Source organism: Torulaspora delbrueckii, chromosome 1 (genome assembly GCF_000243375.1).
Source record: "Torulaspora delbrueckii CBS 1146 chromosome 1, complete genome".
In the NCBI taxonomy this organism is placed as follows: Eukaryota; Fungi; Ascomycota; class Saccharomycetes; order Saccharomycetales; family Saccharomycetaceae; genus Torulaspora; species Torulaspora delbrueckii.
Window position 1 is genome coordinate 1,395,664 of NC_016501.1, and position 20,661 is coordinate 1,416,324.

The window sequence follows — 20,661 nt, forward strand, 5'->3', positions numbered from 1 at the left end:
AAAGGTTGCTACCTCATCAATATGGGTTGACCAAAAAGGTTTCGAGCAACCTCATAGTTCGCAAGCTGCTTTTTGTTGTTAGGACATTTGGGCCGCAAAAGCTTGGCTCCATTTCGAAGACGCGTCGAGACGAAAAATCGCGGGTTTGGCCTGCCTAAAGAAGGAAAAGCAGGGTCCATCCATATGCATGCTCCTCAAATAGGCACAGGACAGTGGAGTCACAGCCTCATAGGCCTTCTCCAATGGGTTAAACCTATCCGACTTCAGCATCATGATTCTTATAGCAACAAGAAAATTTTACAGTAGACTGGAATCGGTGGCTTCTTAAAGAGCAATTGTGCGCTTGCTAGCTTCAACTAATCTAATCATATTTTGAAAAAAAATGAAATCATAAATATAGAATAATATATTAAAACCAATAATAATGGAAATATATTACTTTTATGATTCAATATTAGATTAGTATGTTGTTTTAGGTTCATTAAAGGGCATTTTTTCTAGCTGAACCTTACACTTACCTTTGAATTAGTGAACTGGCCAGAAATCCAAAATAATCTGTTTATGCTTTACCTTAGTCTAGGAATTACTTTCTTCAAACATCGACGTTTTCAAACAGAATCAAAGCATATTTTTCAGGCAAGCATTTGAACAATATGTCCCTCTGATTTAACACATTCAAGCACAGCGCATAGTGCGGCATTGGATCATCAGCGATGGGTGATCAATAGGTAAACGTTTTTCCCGCAAGTAGTTTAGAATATTTGCTCGTTTGATGGATTTCCTCTCTATATTGTGAACGGTCTTGGATGTAACAGCTGATATAGGCAGCGATAACGAGTTTAGTAAATACAGCATGGTAATGCATGGGGAAACTTTTACGATGTTAAATCGAAGATGTTATTTAAATTGCAACAATGTTGAGTGAAAAAGCTCAGAGGCTGAAGTCGGAATACAAGACCAGCGTACGTGAACGGCTAAGGTTATATTCCTCAGAAAGCACTTCTGTACAAAATGCACTTGTAGAATGATAAATAATGAATAAATAATAGAGCGAACAACTTGATTAATTGCCCTTTTTATCCTGTTGCTCGTCAATTGTCTTAAAAACATACCTTGGACATGATTCGTCAAACGTAATACCTCTTTCTATCAATTTCACATAAACATTTTTGAAATCCTCAAAAAATAAATCCTGGTCATTGGCATATTTCTTGACATAGACCAAATATTTTGGATCCTGTCTCAACGCATAATCAGATGGCAGCATCATAATTCCTTTCTTCGCATCATATTGCATATTTCCTGCTGCATTTTTTTCATATTTCCAATCTTCTTTCAAAAGGTTTGAAAAGAATTCATTACTAAAGATATTAGTGTCATCATCCCAAGGGCCATCATATCCTGAATTTTTTAAATGTGTTTTCCCTAATATATGCGCACCAATTAATGCAACAACCTCTTGGTCAGTAAAGTTGAACTTATCATAATACTTTCTCACATAGTCAGCATTCCAGAAGGGTTCTGGTAACCTACCATGGTCAGGAACTGATTCTTCACCAGTATCGACTCTCCCTGGCCTCCATGGAATCTTTGGGCCATGCAGCTCTTGAATGGCTGTTACTCCCCCAAGAGTGTATAAATCTCCATGAGATATCCAAGGAAACTGGTCATAAATTGGTGCCAAGAAGTCTGTGGCATCCGATAGACCTTTACTTAACGGATCAGTTGCCTCTTTTGGATATCTAAAAGTACCACCATAAGAACCACCAGAATTGTCTTTTTTATCGTAAGTGGCTGAGGAATGCCACGAAAGACGGACAAGCTTTGGACCGTAGCCTGTACCGTCATCATAATCTTTTTTATCTCTTATCTTTTGAGCAATTGCATTGTAGACCTTTTGGAAGTCATTGTAGTCCTTCCCTTCTTCTTTTCTTGCCAAATGAACAATTGCAGTGCTCATCAGTACGCTCCCAAATTTCTTAAATCTGAAATTTTCACCTAATTTGTAGCCATTAAAATTACCATTGGCAGAAGCAGTGTGTGAAACGGCAGTTACGGTGCCAATTAAGTATGCGCTTCTTTTGTTCAGGCTTCGAAGAAAGGTAGCCATTGTTGTCGGATATTACCTGATTGCTCAACAATCGAACCTCTTAGAACCAGCCCTTTCACAGTAAATACGCGTGTTCGTTTATATATATTCTCTCATATTTTATCTTACAAACATTCTCGATAAACTACTTCCAATACTTCCAGAATGAGTCGTTCAACGGGCAGTTGGTAGCTGCCGTCTCCCTAAGATTGCAATGTGAAATTTTCATTTCGGGACTTACTCTTTAAGTAAAGGAAAGCGCTCCCTGTTGACTGAGGATCGCAACTGTATGGAAGGTGAGAAAAGTATCGATAATATGCCACGACTCGAATATCAAGTTTAGAGACGAGCTTTTTTCTTAGCCAGTAGTGGGCTTGGCGTGCATGATTCTTGGAAGAAATTTAAGTATTTGGTAGCGACAACAGTCGAATTAATTGAAAATGAACGACATTATGGTCTGCTGCTGGTAGTCCCCTAACACTATATGCTAATTTTTTTATTGGAAATGAAGAAATGAAACTGGCTGGTACTGTCTTTTGGAGTACTCGAATCTAAGTATCCTGGGGAATATTTATTTCAATGAATGTTAAATTTTTAAGTTCAAATTTTAAATTTTGACAACTATTAGAAGATGGCAAATTGTTTTGTCGGTTCTCAGTCTAATAGGTCATATGATTGAGGATGAACTTGAAGTTTAATGTACTTTAGCATTACAATACTACGGTGGCACCATCCATCCCTCAATAAACCTCTTCTTAAAGTTACTTTGTCGATGATAATCTAAAGAATTGTCTCAGCACCTTCAACACTTTAAGCAGAAAGAAGATTAGGGCTCATGTAGTTTGATTTGAGGGCTTGCCAGGTCTCTTTTTGTTATCTTCCCAGTTTGACAACCAGGTTTGCTTCTTTTATTTGGGAGAACCCAGGTGGAAGAGGATGGAGGCATTGATAGCATTGTGCGAATTTATTACGTTAGCTATCATGTCGGGGTATAAATAAAGCCTTACAAAAAATTTCTAAACTGTTAATACTACACAATCTTGGGAAATTATCTATAGGCGGTGAAATTCGCAGAAAGACCGTAACTGACAAGAAGCGCCCCTAATGAGCTGAAAACATACACGCTTAAGTTTTCTTATGAGCATTGGATGGCAAGTGTTGAGTATCCAACTTCTTTTACGTTTCATGAAGAGAGCGTTGGCACTGACCTGGTGATACCTGACTCCATCATTTACGTGAGTGCGTTGTTATTCCACAGCGTATTAGTCTGTGTTTTTGTTTAGTAATCAATTCCCAACCCAACTCAGCTCGCGAACGAAACAATGCTAATTTCCTTCACGAGTATAAGAAAAACACGAACCCCCAGAATTCTCAGACATTTCTGGAAGAATCCTTAGATTGATATGTAAGCACAGGATCATGAAATCCGTCTAACGAGCGTTGTTCAACATATTGCCAAAGTCCATTTGTCAGCCAGTGTCGATTGGAATGGCAGTTTTTCTGGAGTAAATGATATAAAAGTAGCGACCACTTGCTACCATTTGTAATCTAGCTTGACTACTAAAACGGTATCAAAAGGATTTCAACATAAATTAGAATGGCTGAATTACCCAAAATTGTGTATGGGGCATATCCAATCACAGCTTTGCCCAAAGACGAATTCTCGAAACTTTATTCGTTACTAAGAGAGAATGGAGTGACTGAGTGGGATACTGCAAGAATTTATCCAGGCAGTGAAAAATCAATTGGAGACTTGGGAATCGCCGATGATTTAGTTATCGATACTAAAGCTCGTTCCTTTGAGGAGGGGGCCTTGACAAGAGATGGAATTTTCGAGTCTATCAAGCAATCCTTTGATGAATTGAAAGTGGATAGCGTGGAGATTTATTATTTGCATGCTCCAGACCCAATCACCCCAATCGAAGAGACCATTGATGCCATTAATGAGCTATACAAGCAAGGGAAGTTCAAGAAGTTTGGTCTGTCGAACTACACCCCTGATGATGTGAAGAAAATCTACGAATATGCAAAGAGCAAGAACTATGTTTTGCCCACAGTGTTCCAAGGGAACTACAATGCATTTTCTCGCAGCATTGAGAAGGATCTATTCCCTGTCTTGAGAAAATATGGAATCTCCTTTTATGCTTACTCCCCAATAGCTGGTGGTTTCTTAGTCAAATCGGTTCAACAGATCGAAGAAGGTGCGGGAAGATTTAAAAAAGGGACCATGATAGGAGACCTATACTCCAAATTATACAATACCCCAAAACTTTTGAAAGGTCTAGAGAAGTGGGATGACATTGCTAAGAAATATGACATTCCGAAGTCTCATTTGGCGTATAGATGGATCGCCTTCCATTCTTCCTTGAGTAAGAAAGATGATGATGCAGTCATCATCGGTGGTAAGAACCATGAGCAGGTTGCAGACACTCTCAATGCTTTCAAAGAAGGTGCTCTGCCTAAAGAGGCAGTTGCAGAGATCGACGACCTTTGGGAATCTATCAAAGATGAAGCTCCAGTAAACAATTATGTTGTAGCAGCTGGGGCGATGAAATGAGCACATTTGTTTGAAGAATCATGCTGCCAATATCTGCGCCCTAGGGGTGTAAATTATCCTCGTCTGGCATGTGAGTATCGAATTACGACAGTACTAAGTACCAATATGTACGTTTCACTATAACAACAATGGCTTTAATAAGAGCAAGTTCATTATGTCAGGTTTTTTAACAGTGGCCAGGGCCACCACTGCTGCAGGCAATCTACAGATCTTTTTGAATATTATGAAAAGTTTATAATTTCTAAAAAACAAACCACGATGTTAGATCAACCACTGTATTCTAGGCAGTCCATGTTGAGGTCCTTTTGCGACACGGATTGAATACCTGCGAGGTGTAAATTCATCGTCAAATCGCCAAGAAGAGAACGTAAAACATGGCCAACACCTTCTTCACCACCAAGGACCAAACCATAGATATATGGTCTGCCGATCAAAACCATTTTAGCCCCGATAGCCATGGCTTTGGCAATATCAGCACCGCAGCGGATACCGGAATCGTAAAGGATGTCAATTTTGTCCCCAACAGCTTTTACTATTTTCACAAGACAGTCCAAGGAAGCTGGTCCACCATCCTGTTGCCTACCACCGTGATTGGATACCACTATTCCCTCAATGCCCATTTCGGCAGCATGCTTTGCATCCTGGACTGCTTGGATACCTTTCAACACAATTGGGCCATCCCAATTTTCACGCAAGAAAGCGATGTCTTCCCAACCGTGACTAAATCCAGGGAAAATTAAACCAGCCCATTCGCTAGCGGCATCATGTAGATCCTCTTCGACTTCCTTACCGTGCTTCTTTTTGAAGTGACTCCTGAAGACAGGATCTGAAAACCCAAGAGCCGTACCAATGCTGTCAGAACGCAAAAATGGATTATAACCATTGTTCAGGTCACTTGGACGCCAGCCAAGTTTATAAGTATCCAAGGTCACGACCAAGGCAGTGAAACCGTTAGCTTTAGCCCTGTGCAACAGACTTGCAGTCAAATCATTGTGCTCATTGGATGGCCAGTATAATTGATACCAACGGACACCGTCACCGTTAGCTTTAGCAACATCTTCCATTGAAGTAGCAGCAGCTGTACTATAGATATAAGGGACCTTTTCTCTGGCGCTGGCTTTAGCAACTGCAATTTCACCATCAGGATTGAAGATACGTTGAACTCCAACTGGCGCAACAGCAATTGGGGTTGGAAGGGTTTGTCCCAATAATTGCGTTTGGAGTGAAGGATAGGAATCAGTCTTGACTAGACGGCTTGGCACAATAGACCATTTTTGAAAAGCCTCCCCGTTTTTGCGAGTCGTTTCCCCAGTACTGGCGTTTCCGCAGACGTAGCCGAGCGATTCTCTGGACATACGTTCTCTTGCCAAAGATTCCCACTCATTACTTTGGAAAGTGAATGGCGGACGTTCGTACTTCAGACCATGTCCGTAGACATCGGCCATATACTGCAATGGACTTCCAGCGGTTGTTTCGAGATATTCCATGATGTAAAATTGTTGATGTTTCTAATTCTTAGTGCTTTGGTAAACGGAATTATAATCTGGGATCTTTTCAACTGCCTTTCACGCGCAATTTATACGTTTGAAAGACTACGATTCTAGTCTTAAAGTCTTGACCCATTCACTTTCCTTATTGTCTCTTTGCTCTCGTGAAGACCTCTTGTTACCATACTAATTGAAGTCCCATCCACTTGTATCCATGTTTGTGTCGCTGGCGTGGGCATATTCATAAGTATTTACAGTTTCCCTGGAAACTTAACGTGGGATTCTGCCAAGAAAAATATTGCTTGAAGTCGTTAGTGATGCCACGAAAAAAACTGATATTTTTGCTTGGCATTCAACGCACAGCGGTTGTACGCGTAAGGATTGACCTTTAAGCTACTTTGCGTAATTGGCACCTTATATTTTTGTAACCGATCATTTCTAAGGGCCGAATTTATCAAGTTCTGCTAGACGATCAAGTATAGTAACAAAAACCCTGTAGAAACGGGGAAGAGGATCTTCCTACTCTACAATCTGGAACCCACGTTGTAGACACTTGTGGGTTTGCGAAATCTGCACATCCAGTCAACAGCGCTTTACTGCATCTAAACAGATAGCGGTTCACATTTAGAGTACTAGCGGCCCAATTGGACCATAAAAATTCATTTTATGTCTCTTTAGGTATAAACATGGCATAAGCAGTAAGTTATCGAATATTGAATCGTCATTTATATCTTAAATGTACTTGTATGGATTCAGGATACTGTTTGGATCATAATGGCGTTTGATGTCTTTCATTAAACTGATCTCGATATCACTCCTGGAGTAATGTAAACAACCTTTCTTGTGAAAGCCAATACCATGCTCGGCACTGATGGAACCTTCCTTTGATGCAAGGTATTCATACACAAAGCGCTCTAGTGTATCTTCAATTGATCTTGCATATTCTGTTTTAGCGATGCATAAATGAATGTTACCATCTCCTACGTGACCAAAACTAACACAATCGATGATCGGTTCAGGTGCATTGCTCACCAAATTAGATTCTTTCAACCTCTTAATCACTGCTTCAGGCACAGTGTATAAATCTTTCAAAGGAAGGGATACATCAAACTGATATTGGGCAATACCTGAATTGCAAGCGGCTGGTACAGATTTTCTCCAAGTCCAAATTCTATCATATTCAGCTCTATCCTTAGCTATCGCTCCTTCAGTCGCTAAATTGGACTTTAAAGCACTTGAAAGATAGGAACTCAGCTTTTGGTAATCGTGCTCATGATTGGAGCCTGAAGTTTCAACCAAGAGGTAAAACTCATGCTGCTTGGTCAAAGGAAATTCGTAACCTTTCAAATATTCGATTGTATGCTCGATGGAGCCACGGTCCATAAATTCAAAGGCGGATAGAATCTCCGATAGCTCACCTTTGGCTTTAACAAATAGCTCCTGAGCGGTATCGAAATTGTCAATACCAATAAAAACTGCATTCAAGGCTTTGGGTTTAGCCGCTGCAAGAATGGATACACCAGTGATGACACCAATAGTGCCCTCTGCGCCAATGAATAATTGTTTTAGGTCATACCCAGTATTGTTCTTCCTCAAAGAATTGATACTACTAACTATTTGGCCATTAGGAAGGACAACTTCCAGACCCAAGACATTACCATGCAGAGATCCATATCTTAGTAAGTTCAAACCTCCGGCGTTTGTCGAAACAACACCACCCACTTGGCATTTGTTTCTGGAAGGCAAGTCTAAAGGAAAGATATGATCGTGCTCGTTCAAAAATTGATGTGCATCACGCATAATGACACCTGCATCACACTTGAAAGTTCCACTGACAGGATCGAAATCTCGGACTTTGTTCATGTTGCTCAAAGAAAGGACAATTTCGTCGAATACAGGAACGGATGCCCCAACTAAACACGTATTCCCACCTTGTGGTACTACTGCTAACTTGTTATCATTACAGTATTTTAATATTTTGGAAACTTTTTCAGTGGAATTTGGCAGAAGAACTAGATTAGATTGGCCTCTATATTCTTTCCTCCAATCTTGGTTGAAATTAATGAGCTCTTCGGAAATCTTTGATTGTATCATCTCATCCTCAGATAAAAACGACCGAAAATACTCGACATCTGCTGAATCTGGAACTTTATAATCAGGATTTTTCTTAACCTTTGGGTAGGCTTCAGCAGTCAATCTGGTAACGAGAGGTGCAACAGTCATGCTGCCTGCAAACTAACTCTTGTTGCTGTGTAACGTAGCTTCTCAAGCAATTGACAAATTGTGCTTTCAAATATATGCAAAATAGTATCGCTTCGTTTTCTCGTAGTAGGTCACTGTGACCTTTTAAAGATAACGCGCAAGCTGTCAACAAACTGGCCGACAAATGATAAGGTGAATTACTCGTTCAACAAAAAGGTCAACGGTTTAAGAAGACTAAAAACTGTAGTTGGCTTCAATGATGCGAATTCAACTTAATCATAATCCTAATCTCAGAAGCGTAGCCTTATTATCCTCCAAGCTGAATTATCCTTCGGCGGCTGCATGCATGGCTTTGCGAGGCGGGAACAATACAATGCGTTCGGCTTGGACATCATATTCCTCCGGTACAATTTGTCTAGATAATTGACAATGATTTCGTAAATTCTCATCGTTACTGAACTTGACCTCTTCGACGATTAAAACCCAACAAGTCGGTGATTTTGAGTCTAAGCGCCATTACATGGCCTAGTTATGTTTAGTTCTGCTTGTTGCATTTTACGTGATGCCATTTTTTATGGTCCTTGAATGTGGAGACTGAAGAGTAGACAAGAAGTACTAAAGTAAAAGCCCGTGCCTATTCGTGCTCTTTGGTAACTCCAGATTAAGTCCACCAGGTTGCAATCATGACCCACCCTTCCAACAATAGCTGAAAGCGAGGTCACAGGCATTCGTGGTATGCTAATCTGAACTGCCTTCGGAAACAATAGAGCCATATCGAATGAGGGCGAAATCATAGCAAACTCAAGTAACATTGGTTGCCGATACAAACTTGAGATTTATATGAAGACAAGATAGCGAGCTGCTAGCTGGTGCGACTTAACATCCCCGAGAATCCTTTTATAAATTCAGTTGAACTTGCGGTCTTTTAAACACTTGAGTTATGTCCAAGATATAGGAGCTAATGCTTGCAGAGGTTGGTGCCTGCAGAAGACTGCGCTCATTTGCACCAGATGCCTTGCTAAATTCACGTCGCACTTGGAACTCTGGATTTTGCAGGTGGAAATCTAGAGAAGAATCAGTTGATGAACACAATGTTTAACAACTAGACTTTTAAAACCTTCAGTATGGTTCTGAAATGGCTGTCGAGGGAGTGCTGTAGCCGCATAGCATTGAATGATCTGTATCGACATCTACGTGAAATTGCAGAAATTTCTGATCCAAGCTCGCATGCTTAGCTTCAATTGGATGCCATGGATTTTTTCACTCTCATACGAGAAAGGCAAGTACTCGAAATTATTATTTGAAGTATGACCATGAAAGGCCGATGTTGAGCAATTCAAGACACCTTCCACTGCATAGATCGCCAATCACTATATTTACAGGATCACTGCATGATTGGATCTTGAAGCTCCGGACAACAGGACGCATTTTTCTGTCGGTGAACATGGTAATCAAGCTATGAGAAAAGTCAGTGTGACTTTGACTTTTCAGTGCCGTACGCCGCATCTATTAAAGTTTGTGTCCTTCAATGGACATAAACCTTGAGACCCAGATTGTCTTTATTTGTTGCAAGCTGTGGCTATCAAGCAAGAACCGGATGCTGAATCAAATCATTCTCTGGAGAACGAGCAGTTTAAAAACCCGCTAATATGGCTAGCTGGCGAACTTTAGAAACAAATATGTTTACTGGAAGGTTTACTAAGAGCGTCCAGGTCTAAAATGTTTGAAATAAAGAACACCGTCACCGTGGTAGAGCCTACTTTGAGTGATAGCGCTTCGAGCAGAGACGAGGGCGGTTCAACCAATGAAGCGACCCTTTCGAGAGAATTAAGCCCCGGAGTTGTATCCCTCCTGACACTCGGGAGTGCGGTAGGGACTGGTCTTATCATTGGTAGTGGTACGGCTTTGGCAAGAGGAGGTCCAATAAGCATTTTTCTTGCATATCTGTTCACAGGCTCTATTTTGGCTGTAGTCATATTCTCCCTCAGCGAGATGGCGGCCTTCCACCCTATGGATCGAGGATTTAGTGGATATCTGACAAAATATGTCGATCCTGCTTTTGGGTTTGCTGCTGGATGGAACTACTTTCTAAAATACGCTATTGTACTGAGTGCCAACTTGACCGCCTTTGGACTCGTTATTGGATACTGGCGACCTGATATTAACGTGGCGGTATGGGTGACTGTCCTTTATGCGAATGCGTTTGTGGTTAATTTTCTTGCCGTCCGATACTTTGGAAAGCTCGAGGCCTTCATGACAGTTGCGAAATTGACAATACTGCTACTCATTTTTATTGTATGCCTCGTGATAACTTGCGGTGGTGGACCTGATCACACTACGATAGGATTTCGTTACTGGCGTGAAAGTGGCTTTCTGCCCTATTTGGTGAAAGGGAACACAGGCAAATTCCTAGGATGGTGGGCTTGTGTAATTCAGTCTATTTTTGGCTTTATGGGTTCTGAAATGATAGGTATAATTTATGGGGAAACTGCTAATCCTCGAAAAACGATCCCTAAGGCTTCCAGAAACGTCATAATTCGAATATGTGTGTTTTACATCTTTGGTGTTTTCGTCTTAGGGCTAGCTGTTTCGCCACATAATGCAAAGTTGGTTCACGCCCATAGTACTGATGCCAACGCTTCCCCTTTTGTCATTGCAATTAGTACCAGTGGCATCAAAGTCCTACCCAGTTTTGTCAATGCTTTTTTGTTGGTGTTCATCACTAGTTCAGCTTACACCGACATTTATATCTGTTCTAGGCAACTTTATGGACTTGCCAAAGATGGAGCAGCACCAAAGATCTTTTTGCGTCTCAACAAACATAAGATACCGATGGTCGGATGTGTTGTGGGATCATTGTTGGGATTTCTAGCCTACATGAACACTAAGAAGTCGGCAGCTACTGTTTTTGGCTACATCACCAGTACTGTTTCAGTGTTTGGTATCCTTAATTGGTTTTACATCTTAGTTGCCTACATTCACTACGATAGGGTAGTCAAATCACATGGAGTAAGGTTGGATGAGATTCCATTTCGTATGCCGTTCCAACCTTACGCGGCATACATCGCACTATTCTTTGTTAGTGTAATCACTTTTTTCAATGGCTATAGTGCTTTCATTCTGAAGTTCAATTATAAATTATTCATCACCAGTTACATTGGTATTTTTGCAAACGTTTTACTGGTATTAGGATACAAGCTGTATTATAAAACAAAATGGGTGAAACCAGAAGAAATAACTTTTGAAAAGAAGCAAATGATCTAACAACTGAAAAAGTTTGCAAGAAACTAAAAAGAACTCGATTAAAGAAACATCCCGTCTTACACTAATGAGTCGCTACATGTGTGGACATGAGTGACTCGTGCATCTGTTAAGTATATCCACCCTCGCCCAAAATTTGTTCGAACAAGCTCATCATGCATAGCGGTCTACCCAAAAAGGTTCTATCTGAATCACATAAATCTTGCCTTTATGTGATCTCGGATGACTGTTTGACCAAGTACAACATCTTTGATTGAAGGTCCTTTGCAAGTCGCAGTTTTGTTGGTGTTGAGGGCGGATATATGCCTAGGAAGAATGGTTGAACATCGGTAGCTGTTACCATATTCATTACATTAGAATTATTGGTTAAGAAAGGGCTTATTATTGTGTATTATTTTGAATTTTTGACTTTACCATGAGGCGTTTGACTAATAGTGCGTTTCACTAATATCCACCTAATTGGCATAATTGATGTAAGTGGATTCCACCGTCTTCTTCAGTTCAGTTGATTGTGTCTTGGACGGTTATGAAATTGCTTCAATTCTTCAGCCAGCGCTAGAGTTGGTGCATGGTAGTTTTCAAAGTGCGAGACGTGCACCGCTTATTAGCTGCAAAGATGGTCTCTTGCGTGTACATGGGATAGTAGTGATGGATGAAGTACCGTTACTGTATGCCATTTCTATAGGGGTGAACTTTTTTGATGAAATGATACAGGCCTTTTTTCATTGCAGTAAAGCCCGGTACTATGGCCAATGATCGAGGACTCACTTCCACTTAAAGGTGCAAAATACAGTGAATGGGGGACATGCACAAATCTCTCGGTACCGTACGGAAAAGTTTGCGGTAGAATCCACTTTTAGGTGAGGATTATAAACGGTCATGAAATCAAAGGCGGTTGCATCTCAACTTCTAAAGTACTGGGAAGTATCACCATTTTATATTTAATGTTCATCTCGAAGAACGTCAGGCAGATGCGCGCCATTGCCCATATGTCTGAAGTTCCTTGGTATGATCGGTTGAATTACCAAAGGTACTAAGATACCATTGTTATCTAGAAGTTGGGTTGTATGATACGGGCGACCTTAGTCATTAATCGAAGTACCGGAAACTATTCATGTTTTCCTTTGTTCCTGCCACTTGCGCGGATGGTGCTTATTGGAGTAAAAATCACAGCGTTGATCGACTAAAATCATGGCCAAGTGCTAACTCCCAACTTTTATTCCAAGATGGTCACACATCCATATTACCAGATATATCCCCGGAATGCATCAGCAGATTTGAGATATATACCATGGTTCCACTGCCGAGAACGATATCTCGGAGAAAGTTTCAAACACATATCTAAGCGGATAGTGTAGCCTTTTTGCCTCAAATGATCATTAAAAGCAGAGTTACAAGAGAGCCCAATTGCAAAGGCATGTCGATTCCGGTCACTGCTTGTCATAGAGCTCAAAGTACTACAAAAACGGTAGTACCAGCATTTTTATCTGTTGAAACATACGAACAGTAGTAAAGTACCTTTTACTCTGAACTTTTCCTCAATTCTTTATTCTCCGAGAGTGCTAATTATTCAGCCGTCTGGCTGAACTCAAGATCGAACCTCTCCTGAACGAAAAAACTCATTTTAAGGATGCTTAACATATTATGGCGTAGCGCGATACCTATCGGCAGCAATACATCAAGGCTCAGGCTTTGCTGGCATGTCATGTATGATAGGATATCTTACGGTTGCCGAATGTACTGCTGCCGCTGCATCTTGCTCATGTTCTCTAGAACTTGAAAGCCTAGAAAAACGTTCGTTTAAAAGTAGAAATCGTTTGATGATAAAATCCCAGTTATTAGGCTCTTGTTATTTCAACTATGTAATTTCTACTCTTTCCGCAATTATGTATAAAAATTATCCTAATCTGCGATAAAGTGCAACTTGTCACTAGCGGATTTTTTTACACTGACTTTGAGTGAGTTCTCTTCCAAGGCTTCTCCATCTATGACTGTCACAGTACCACCTTGTAAGAACTTATCAGGACCAACTGTATGGGACCTGGCTTCTCTTTTCTGCAAGTAAACAATCAGTGCTGTAACCACGGCTGTTGCAATCGTGGTACCAATCATTGCGTAGCAACCCCTTTTAAACTTTGGTACGGTTGTGGCAGGATAGAACACTATCGACCACCAAGCATTAATCGCACCTGAGAACATGTTCATGGACGCTAGCACTATAGCTCTCTCCTCGATATCATTCCGGCACACAGTATTTGCCCAGGCGAAGAAGATTGCTTGCCCGGCGTATGAAGCACCAGATAAGTATTGAGCTACAAAGAAGACGTTGTTCTTTAATGGCGCCGCCAAAGTCATGATTGAGACAACAAGCAATATCAAGCTTATCAGTATACCAATTTGCCAATGTCTCTTTCCACCTGTACGATCAACGTATAGTGCAGCAGTAAACGTGGCTAAGACTCCAACAGCAGCTATTCCCATTGGATAATGGTTGCTTTGTTGAACAGTAAATTTATTGTACTTTAGCCAAAGAGCAAAAAGAGAATTTGTTGCGAAAGATTCATTTTTCCCCGCCAAAAACCCACAATAGAGAAAATTAGCCACCAATGCCATCTCCCAATCACTCTTTTGAATACCGATAAATCTAATTTGGTCTCTTTTCTGGGCGGTAGCCTTGCTTTAGCCATAATCAGCTCTTCTTCTGAAAAGAAAAATGAAGCTTTCATATTGTCTGGACTGCCAGGAAAGCATAAAAGGCCATAAAACAGATTGGGAGAGTTATTAGAAAATCAATGATGAAAAGCCATCTCCATCCTGCTAATCCTCTCTTGCCATCCATGGAGGTGTAGATTGCTCCTTGCATAAATCCTGAAAATATTATGCCAATCAGACCACTGCTTGTAAATGTCGCACTCCTTGTGTTGATCTCATGCTCCTTATACCAAGATCCCAAAATAAGGTGAGTTCCTGCAAATGTCGAGCTTTCAAAGCATGCTTGAAAAAACCTGATAACACACATTTGCTTATACGAGGTAACTTTATAGAAACCCAACGTAAGCATCGCCCAAGCAAAACAACAGAAGGAAAGCCAGTAGCGGGGTGGAACCTTCAACAACATAATGTTGTTAGGAACCATAGACACAATATATCCCACGTAAAAAACCGTGTTGATGACGTTGAAGTCATCGCCTGTCATATTCAAATCTTCCTTCATCCCCGAAATGTAAGCATTTGCTATATTCGATCTATCAACGTAGTTGATCCAATAGTTCAAACACACAAAAGACATAACTAGTAAATCGATCTTCAAAAGCAGCTTCCTCTCGGCCATATCTTCGGGAGGATTACCCCAGAATACAGCCTTAATCCGTGCAGGCCATGATAACGAAGAGAATTGGGCTCTTGGAGAGTCCGAATAACATTTCGAATCTTTTTGTTCTACTTCTAGACAATCTGAAGACATTTCTCTGATGGCTTCTTTCCGTGGTTTTTGTATAGTAAGATCAAAATCGTCAGCACAACAACTAAGCTCCTCTCAGAGGGTGAATGGACTATCATTATATATTTTCATTGTCAGGCTTTCGATCTGATTAATCAAATCAACAATGTGCTTTCTTATCTATCTTGAAAGACAAAATGAATCTTCAGTACATTGCGATATCTTGGCTCGCTAACCGCCTCCCTGGGGTAAAGACTCGAAACTACTCGATATCTACTACCCACACTCAAAGCTAACTATTTTCCATAGGCCTTACAAACAAAAGATAACATATTTTTGATCACGTTTAGAGAGGCTCTGCAGTATATTATGACGTGTTTCGAACCCCGAAAGATTTTGACTATCTTCCAAAGCCCGAAATTCTTAAGATAAGATTATCTACACCGATGAGCGACGCGTGAGTCAAGCACAGAAAGAACTAAATTCGACCCAATCGATTATGTGGCGATGACCAATTCTGTGATAGAGGGGGTTGTCAAGTTGCCAAGACACCTATCTCGCTGATTTTCGGCCTTCGCTCCCCGTTAGATTAGATTCGAAGGCCGCGAGATCCATTAAAAGACATCTCTTCTATTTCCTATATATACACGCAGACACACACAGATAGGAACTATTTTAGATCAATATGTCCTTGTAGCTATTGCAGAACACAGATAAAATATAAACTCAACAAAGGTGCATAATGACAAAACAAAGCTACTTAGATATAGCCAAGGAGAAGAGAGCAGCCAGAGATTCCAAATTCATTAAGGAATGGCTTCTCAAGGCTGATCAGCTCCCTGGAACAGGAGTTAAAGACGTGCTAAATTGGCCGGTTTCTTCAGGGTTTCTCAGTGCCAAAGAGATTGAGATAACAGAAAGTGACTTTCCCACTTTAGCGAAACATATTAAGTCCAAGACCTGGACAGCCTACGATGTAACATCGGCCTTCTGTCACCGTGCATCGATTGCTCATCAACTGGTGAACTGCTTAAGTGAGGTTTTTTTCGAGGAAGGACTAGCAAGAGCAAAGGAATTGGATGACATCTATGCCAGAACTGGAGAGCTGGTAGGGGCATTCCATGGTATTCCTATATCTCTCAAGGATAATTTAAACGTGAAGGGACAAGCGACAACCATTGGGTTTGTTGGCTTCAGCTTCAATCCGGTTGAATTTGAAGAAGATTCGTGTCTTGTGTCTATGTTAAGAGACATGGGGGCGGTTTTCTCCTTTAAAACCAACGTACCTGTAGCAATGATGATGCCCGACTCAATCAACCACATATATGGAGAGACGGTTAGCCCATTCAACAGAGACTTGAGTAGCGGCGGTAGCTCAGGCGGCGAATGTGCTCTTGGAGCACTTTTGGGGCGTATATACTGTGGTATAGGCTCTGATATTGGTGGCTCGCTAAGAATTCCTGCGGCTTTGCAGAACCTATTCACCCTGAGACCTTCTTCCGGCAGGTTTCCAACACTTGGAAGCCGCTCTGGACTTCCAGGCCTGGAATCTGTAGCTAGTGTCAACGGACCGATCTCTACAACCTTATCAAATTTGGAATTATACTGCAAGACGCTGGTCAATGAAGGCAAACCCTGGTTGCATGACCCAAAATGTCTAGAGATCCCCTGGAGGGATACTGAGCTCCCCGAAAAATTGGTCTTTGGTGTTTTGAAGGATGATGGCGTGGTAAAGCCATACCCAGCAATTTCTAGAGCAATCGATACAACTATAGCGAGCCTGAAGAAGGCTGGCCATGAAGTGATCGAGTGGGAACCTTTGAATCATGAACGCCTAACGGCCATAGTTGGGGAGTTCTTTTTGAGTGATGGTGGTAAACATTGTAAAGAGTATGCGGGTTTAACAGGTGAACCTTTCTTTGAATATATGAAAATGTACGAAACTGCGAAGAATATGGGTGTAGCAGAGTTATGGGATCTTCAAGTGGAGCGCACAAAGCTCTGTAAAGAATATTTAGAAAGGTGGAATTCTACTGCCTACCAAACCTCATCTGGAAGAGCCATTGACGCAATTATTATGCCAGTCAGCCCTTACTCTGGAGTTGAGGTCGGAAAATTCTGTTACATTGGCTACACCGCAGTTTTCAATGCTTTAGATTGGTCTGCAGGGGTAATTCCAGTTACAAGGGCAGATAAGGCCGTCGACGTTCAGGATAAATCTTACACACCTCGCAATGTAAAAGACCAGGCCACTTACGATTCATTTGAAGCTGAAAAAATTAATGGAGGCGCTGCGGCTGTCCAAATTGTTTGCAAGAAGCTTCAAGAGGAAAAGTGTGTAGCAATAATGAAAGTGGTAGCTAAGTTGTTGGGTACCGACACTTATTGGAACAAAAGTTTGTGATTCTGTAATGACGCACAAAAATTATTAGAAACGCAAATAAATCATCGGTTTAAATCGAGAGAAGTAAAGGGAACAAGCCGAAAGTTAACTTCTACAATCGAATCTGATCTGTTCATAATAAAGGATTTCATCCGTAGTATATCTATGGACATTTTGAAATACCATATTTAAAAATAACTGATAGTAATAAGCTATACCTGAGCAGTCGCTAATTTTAAGACGACATACCTAAAGGACTACCGAGGGGTGTGGAAGAGATATAGAACGACAAAATTCGATAGAATTGAATCATTGCTTTTACTAATACATCAGTAAATCGTTGTAATGGGTTTGAGAGACTCTTTTCCACTTAGATGGAAACATTCTACTTTAACCTTTCATCAAAAAAAATTCGGAATATTCTATATTCTCATAAGATATATCATGTGTCAAGCCGGACCTTGCCCCACAAATACAATTTGAAAGCTACTCATTAGTTTTCGGAGTCTTCATACTAAGCTTTAATCCCATTGTCTCGTATTCTGCTTTTACAATATTCAAAATGCATTACTGAAGCTTTCCAAAAAAATGACGATGAAGTCCGTACCAGACAAAGCTAGAGCACTGGCAAGAGGCTGCTAACTTAAAGGCTGCTCGTTTGGCTCTATATCTTGTAAGAGGCCAAAAGTCAACTATTTTTAGCATTTCAAAGGTTCGTGACGATTCGTCAATGTTTATAAAGCGTGTGAATATGTAATGGCGCGCCTTGAAAGCGCCGATTTGAAGTGTGTCCTATTAATTGCCTCAGCTCATCGTACAGGGACTAATTTTCTTTGTCTTGTTATAGCAACCGTGACATGTATCGTACGAGCTGAGTAATAGCTAATTCAGATATAGTGACTCAAAAAGAAGCTCAAAGGGAGAAGCACGTGATGTGGTTGGTACCACTGGGTCTTCTCGGCTTGACTTCTTCTTTGGGACGTCCTCACCAAGAAGTAGATTTTTCAAGTTCGTTCCAGGATGCAGAAATTCAAAGTTGGTGAGATTGACTCAAGTCGTACACTGAGAGCACTAACTATTCAATGCTATCACGCCTAAGGGAATGTTTTAAGGGAAATCCTGTTCGATAACTCGATAATAAGCGAATAGGCAAGCAGCTAGTGCATTCATCTGTTCACCGACTTAGTAAAGAAATTTGATATTGACATGGCACTCATGAGTATCCTGGAGCTGCTGTTGCAAAAACATCTTGAGTGAACCCTTTTCACAGATCAGTCTGAACTCCTCGTTTCACAGAAGAAAAATGAGATTTTTCGAAACAAGTTCAAAAAACTCTGTGCCGAGTCTGCTGTCTACTCAAATCATAAGTATGTGAATCGCAGCCCTAGCACTTGATCAGTTTAACGGATAGGACTGTTTACACTGCTCAACATAGTTCATCGCGCATCGTTTCCTTTTTGTAAGGTTAAAGCATTCTCGCCCCTAATAGCAGTTACACAAACTAAAAGAAAAAAAATACTTCGTTCCAAAGAGAGTTATAAATAAGCCAAGCCACTTAATCGCATGCGCTTCATGCCAGATCTGATTTTATATCTTTGTTCAAGAAGGGACAATCATATAAGTGTGCTAAATACGAATACTACATGTTGGACTCATCGGTTCTGAGAACAGTATATCATGGCTCTTTAGAATATACCGCACTTGCCGTTGCAAGTCTTTATTTTTTGAAATGTGTAATCGAACTTGATCTCGAAAACTAAGCTGATAAGCAGCGAAGGCAAGATATGCGAGCAAAAAAGTGAAGGAAAGATTGTGCTAATATGAGCACTAATATTGGCTGTTATGTCATTAGCCACTCCGCCAATTTTAGAGAAGCTCTCGGCAAGATCATTGGTTCTTCATACTTGCTTTCCTTGCGTGCGAAGCTTCCTGTAAGCGGAAGAGATAACATGGACGCTAAATTTTAAAAAAGGAGTTCTCCTCGAACGGGTTTGGCCCATAACAGTTTGGCTGAGTGATGAATATTGAAAGTCACCATGAAAGCCGATGGGAGGGGGTTTTGACTACCTGGAAAAAAAGGCAGTCAAGAAAGAGAATCATCAGTCCTGTTTTGTAATATTAGTTGTGGCATGCATCATCCTGTGGGGATAGAGAGCCAATCCTTGAGATATATTTGACGGCCTTGAAAAAAAAAAAGCTTCATAAAATCTGCTATACAGCTGATTAATTAATGAAAATAACTTGTCTATTGCGCTAGGAGACATTCCACAACGTAAGAAAGTCTCGATAAAATCCCTGGAGAGCGCGGAAGGATAGTGAGGTTTTATTAATCAGGCAGCAAATGTGAAGTGATTTGATTTCCATTTTGCTCCTTATAGAGCTCATGAAAAGGGGCGAGAAAGGAGGCCAGCTGATACTTTGTTAGTTATCAGCGAGTTCAAAATCTAGAAACATAGCCAAGTAGAAACGAGGCACTTTTGCGATTGTAAGGGTGTAACATACTAGTTGAAACCATTTTGAATTATATCCACATAATGAGAAGAACAAAAAATGCTCACTTGGCTCTCAGCCAGGTGACCCAAAATATATATTTTGGGCATTAGGTGTAGCTTTCAAGAAATTAATCCAAAAAACTGGCCTGAGAGTGGCTATCAGCCAAAGCAGACTGACACAATCAAAATTGATCATATATAGATGTACCACGCTGGCCCCATTACAGGACTCTAAAGATATGTTAAAACTGTAACGCAATTCCAATAGTGCATGTAGGAGGCTAGATTAGAGAAAAGTCGTCAATTAGAGAATTGCAACTTGGAAGCGGAAGTAAATTGCCTTTCAAAGGAATTGAACAAGGAATAGAGAATCGAAGTTTAAAATCCCTTCAACTTGCTTGTAATATGTTTCGGATCATAATTACAAGGGGTTTGCACGTACTCTGCGCACACCGCAAGGCAGAAGAAGGGAACAATATGGTTACACGGTATCCTAAAGCGGTGGACAGGGATCAAGCAAGGCAGCAGGATTAAATGAACTGCATGAATCAACTGATCGCACATAAGAAATTGCCAATAATGCCTTTTATGGAAGCAATACAAGTTGTAATGTACATAAATCAAATTTGTATAAAAGAACTTACCAGGGGCGTTACACTTGCTTGACAACTCAGTTTCAGGTGCTTTCTTGCAGAGCTGATGTACGTGGTAAGATTGTTGCATAATTTACTTCTATTATTTTTCATATGAC

The 20,661-nt window shown here is 40.7% G+C and overlaps 8 protein-coding genes across 8 annotated transcripts; 3 read left to right on the top strand and 5 right to left on the bottom strand.

The window, feature by feature from the left end:
• Positions 1 to 1,063: 1,063 nt before the first annotated feature.
• Positions 1,064 to 2,110, bottom strand: TDEL0A07990 (uncharacterized protein; the record flags this gene model as incomplete). Its single annotated transcript, XM_003679294.1, has 1 exon — positions 1,064 to 2,110. The coding sequence occupies one exon, from the start codon at positions 2,108 to 2,110 to the stop codon at positions 1,064 to 1,066; it is 1,047 nt and encodes a 348-aa protein (XP_003679342.1).
• A 1,576-nt stretch (positions 2,111 to 3,686) lies between these two features.
• Positions 3,687 to 4,646, top strand: TDEL0A08000 (aldo/keto reductase family protein; the record flags this gene model as incomplete). The annotated part of the gene is made up of 1 exon (XM_003679295.1): positions 3,687 to 4,646. One exon carries the CDS (start codon positions 3,687 to 3,689, stop codon positions 4,644 to 4,646), a length of 960 nt encoding a protein of 319 aa, XP_003679343.1.
• A 266-nt stretch (positions 4,647 to 4,912) lies between these two features.
• TDEL0A08010 (lactate 2-monooxygenase) lies at positions 4,913 to 6,133 on the bottom strand (the record flags this gene model as incomplete). The annotated part of the gene is made up of 1 exon (XM_003679296.1): positions 4,913 to 6,133. One exon carries the CDS (start codon positions 6,131 to 6,133, stop codon positions 4,913 to 4,915), a length of 1,221 nt encoding a protein of 406 aa, XP_003679344.1.
• A 732-nt stretch (positions 6,134 to 6,865) lies between these two features.
• Positions 6,866 to 8,356, bottom strand: TDEL0A08020 (FAD-binding oxidoreductase; the record flags this gene model as incomplete). Its single annotated transcript, XM_003679297.1, has 1 exon — positions 6,866 to 8,356. One exon carries the CDS (start codon positions 8,354 to 8,356, stop codon positions 6,866 to 6,868), a length of 1,491 nt encoding a protein of 496 aa, XP_003679345.1.
• A 1,698-nt stretch (positions 8,357 to 10,054) lies between these two features.
• Positions 10,055 to 11,599, top strand: TDEL0A08030 (uncharacterized protein; the record flags this gene model as incomplete). Its single annotated transcript, XM_003679298.1, has 1 exon — positions 10,055 to 11,599. The coding sequence occupies one exon, from the start codon at positions 10,055 to 10,057 to the stop codon at positions 11,597 to 11,599; it is 1,545 nt and encodes a 514-aa protein (XP_003679346.1).
• A 1,899-nt stretch (positions 11,600 to 13,498) lies between these two features.
• On the bottom strand, positions 13,499 to 14,209 carry TDEL0A08040 (uncharacterized protein; the record flags this gene model as incomplete). The annotated part of the gene is made up of 1 exon (XM_003679299.1): positions 13,499 to 14,209. One exon carries the CDS (start codon positions 14,207 to 14,209, stop codon positions 13,499 to 13,501), a length of 711 nt encoding a protein of 236 aa, XP_003679347.1.
• A 109-nt stretch (positions 14,210 to 14,318) lies between these two features.
• On the bottom strand, positions 14,319 to 15,059 carry TDEL0A08050 (uncharacterized protein; the record flags this gene model as incomplete). Its single annotated transcript, XM_003679300.1, has 1 exon — positions 14,319 to 15,059. One exon carries the CDS (start codon positions 15,057 to 15,059, stop codon positions 14,319 to 14,321), a length of 741 nt encoding a protein of 246 aa, XP_003679348.1.
• Positions 15,060 to 15,777: 718 nt separating this feature from the next.
• On the top strand, positions 15,778 to 17,439 carry TDEL0A08060 (uncharacterized protein; the record flags this gene model as incomplete). Its single annotated transcript, XM_003679301.1, has 1 exon — positions 15,778 to 17,439. The coding sequence occupies one exon, from the start codon at positions 15,778 to 15,780 to the stop codon at positions 17,437 to 17,439; it is 1,662 nt and encodes a 553-aa protein (XP_003679349.1).
• Between the last annotated feature and the right edge of the window lie 3,222 nt (positions 17,440 to 20,661).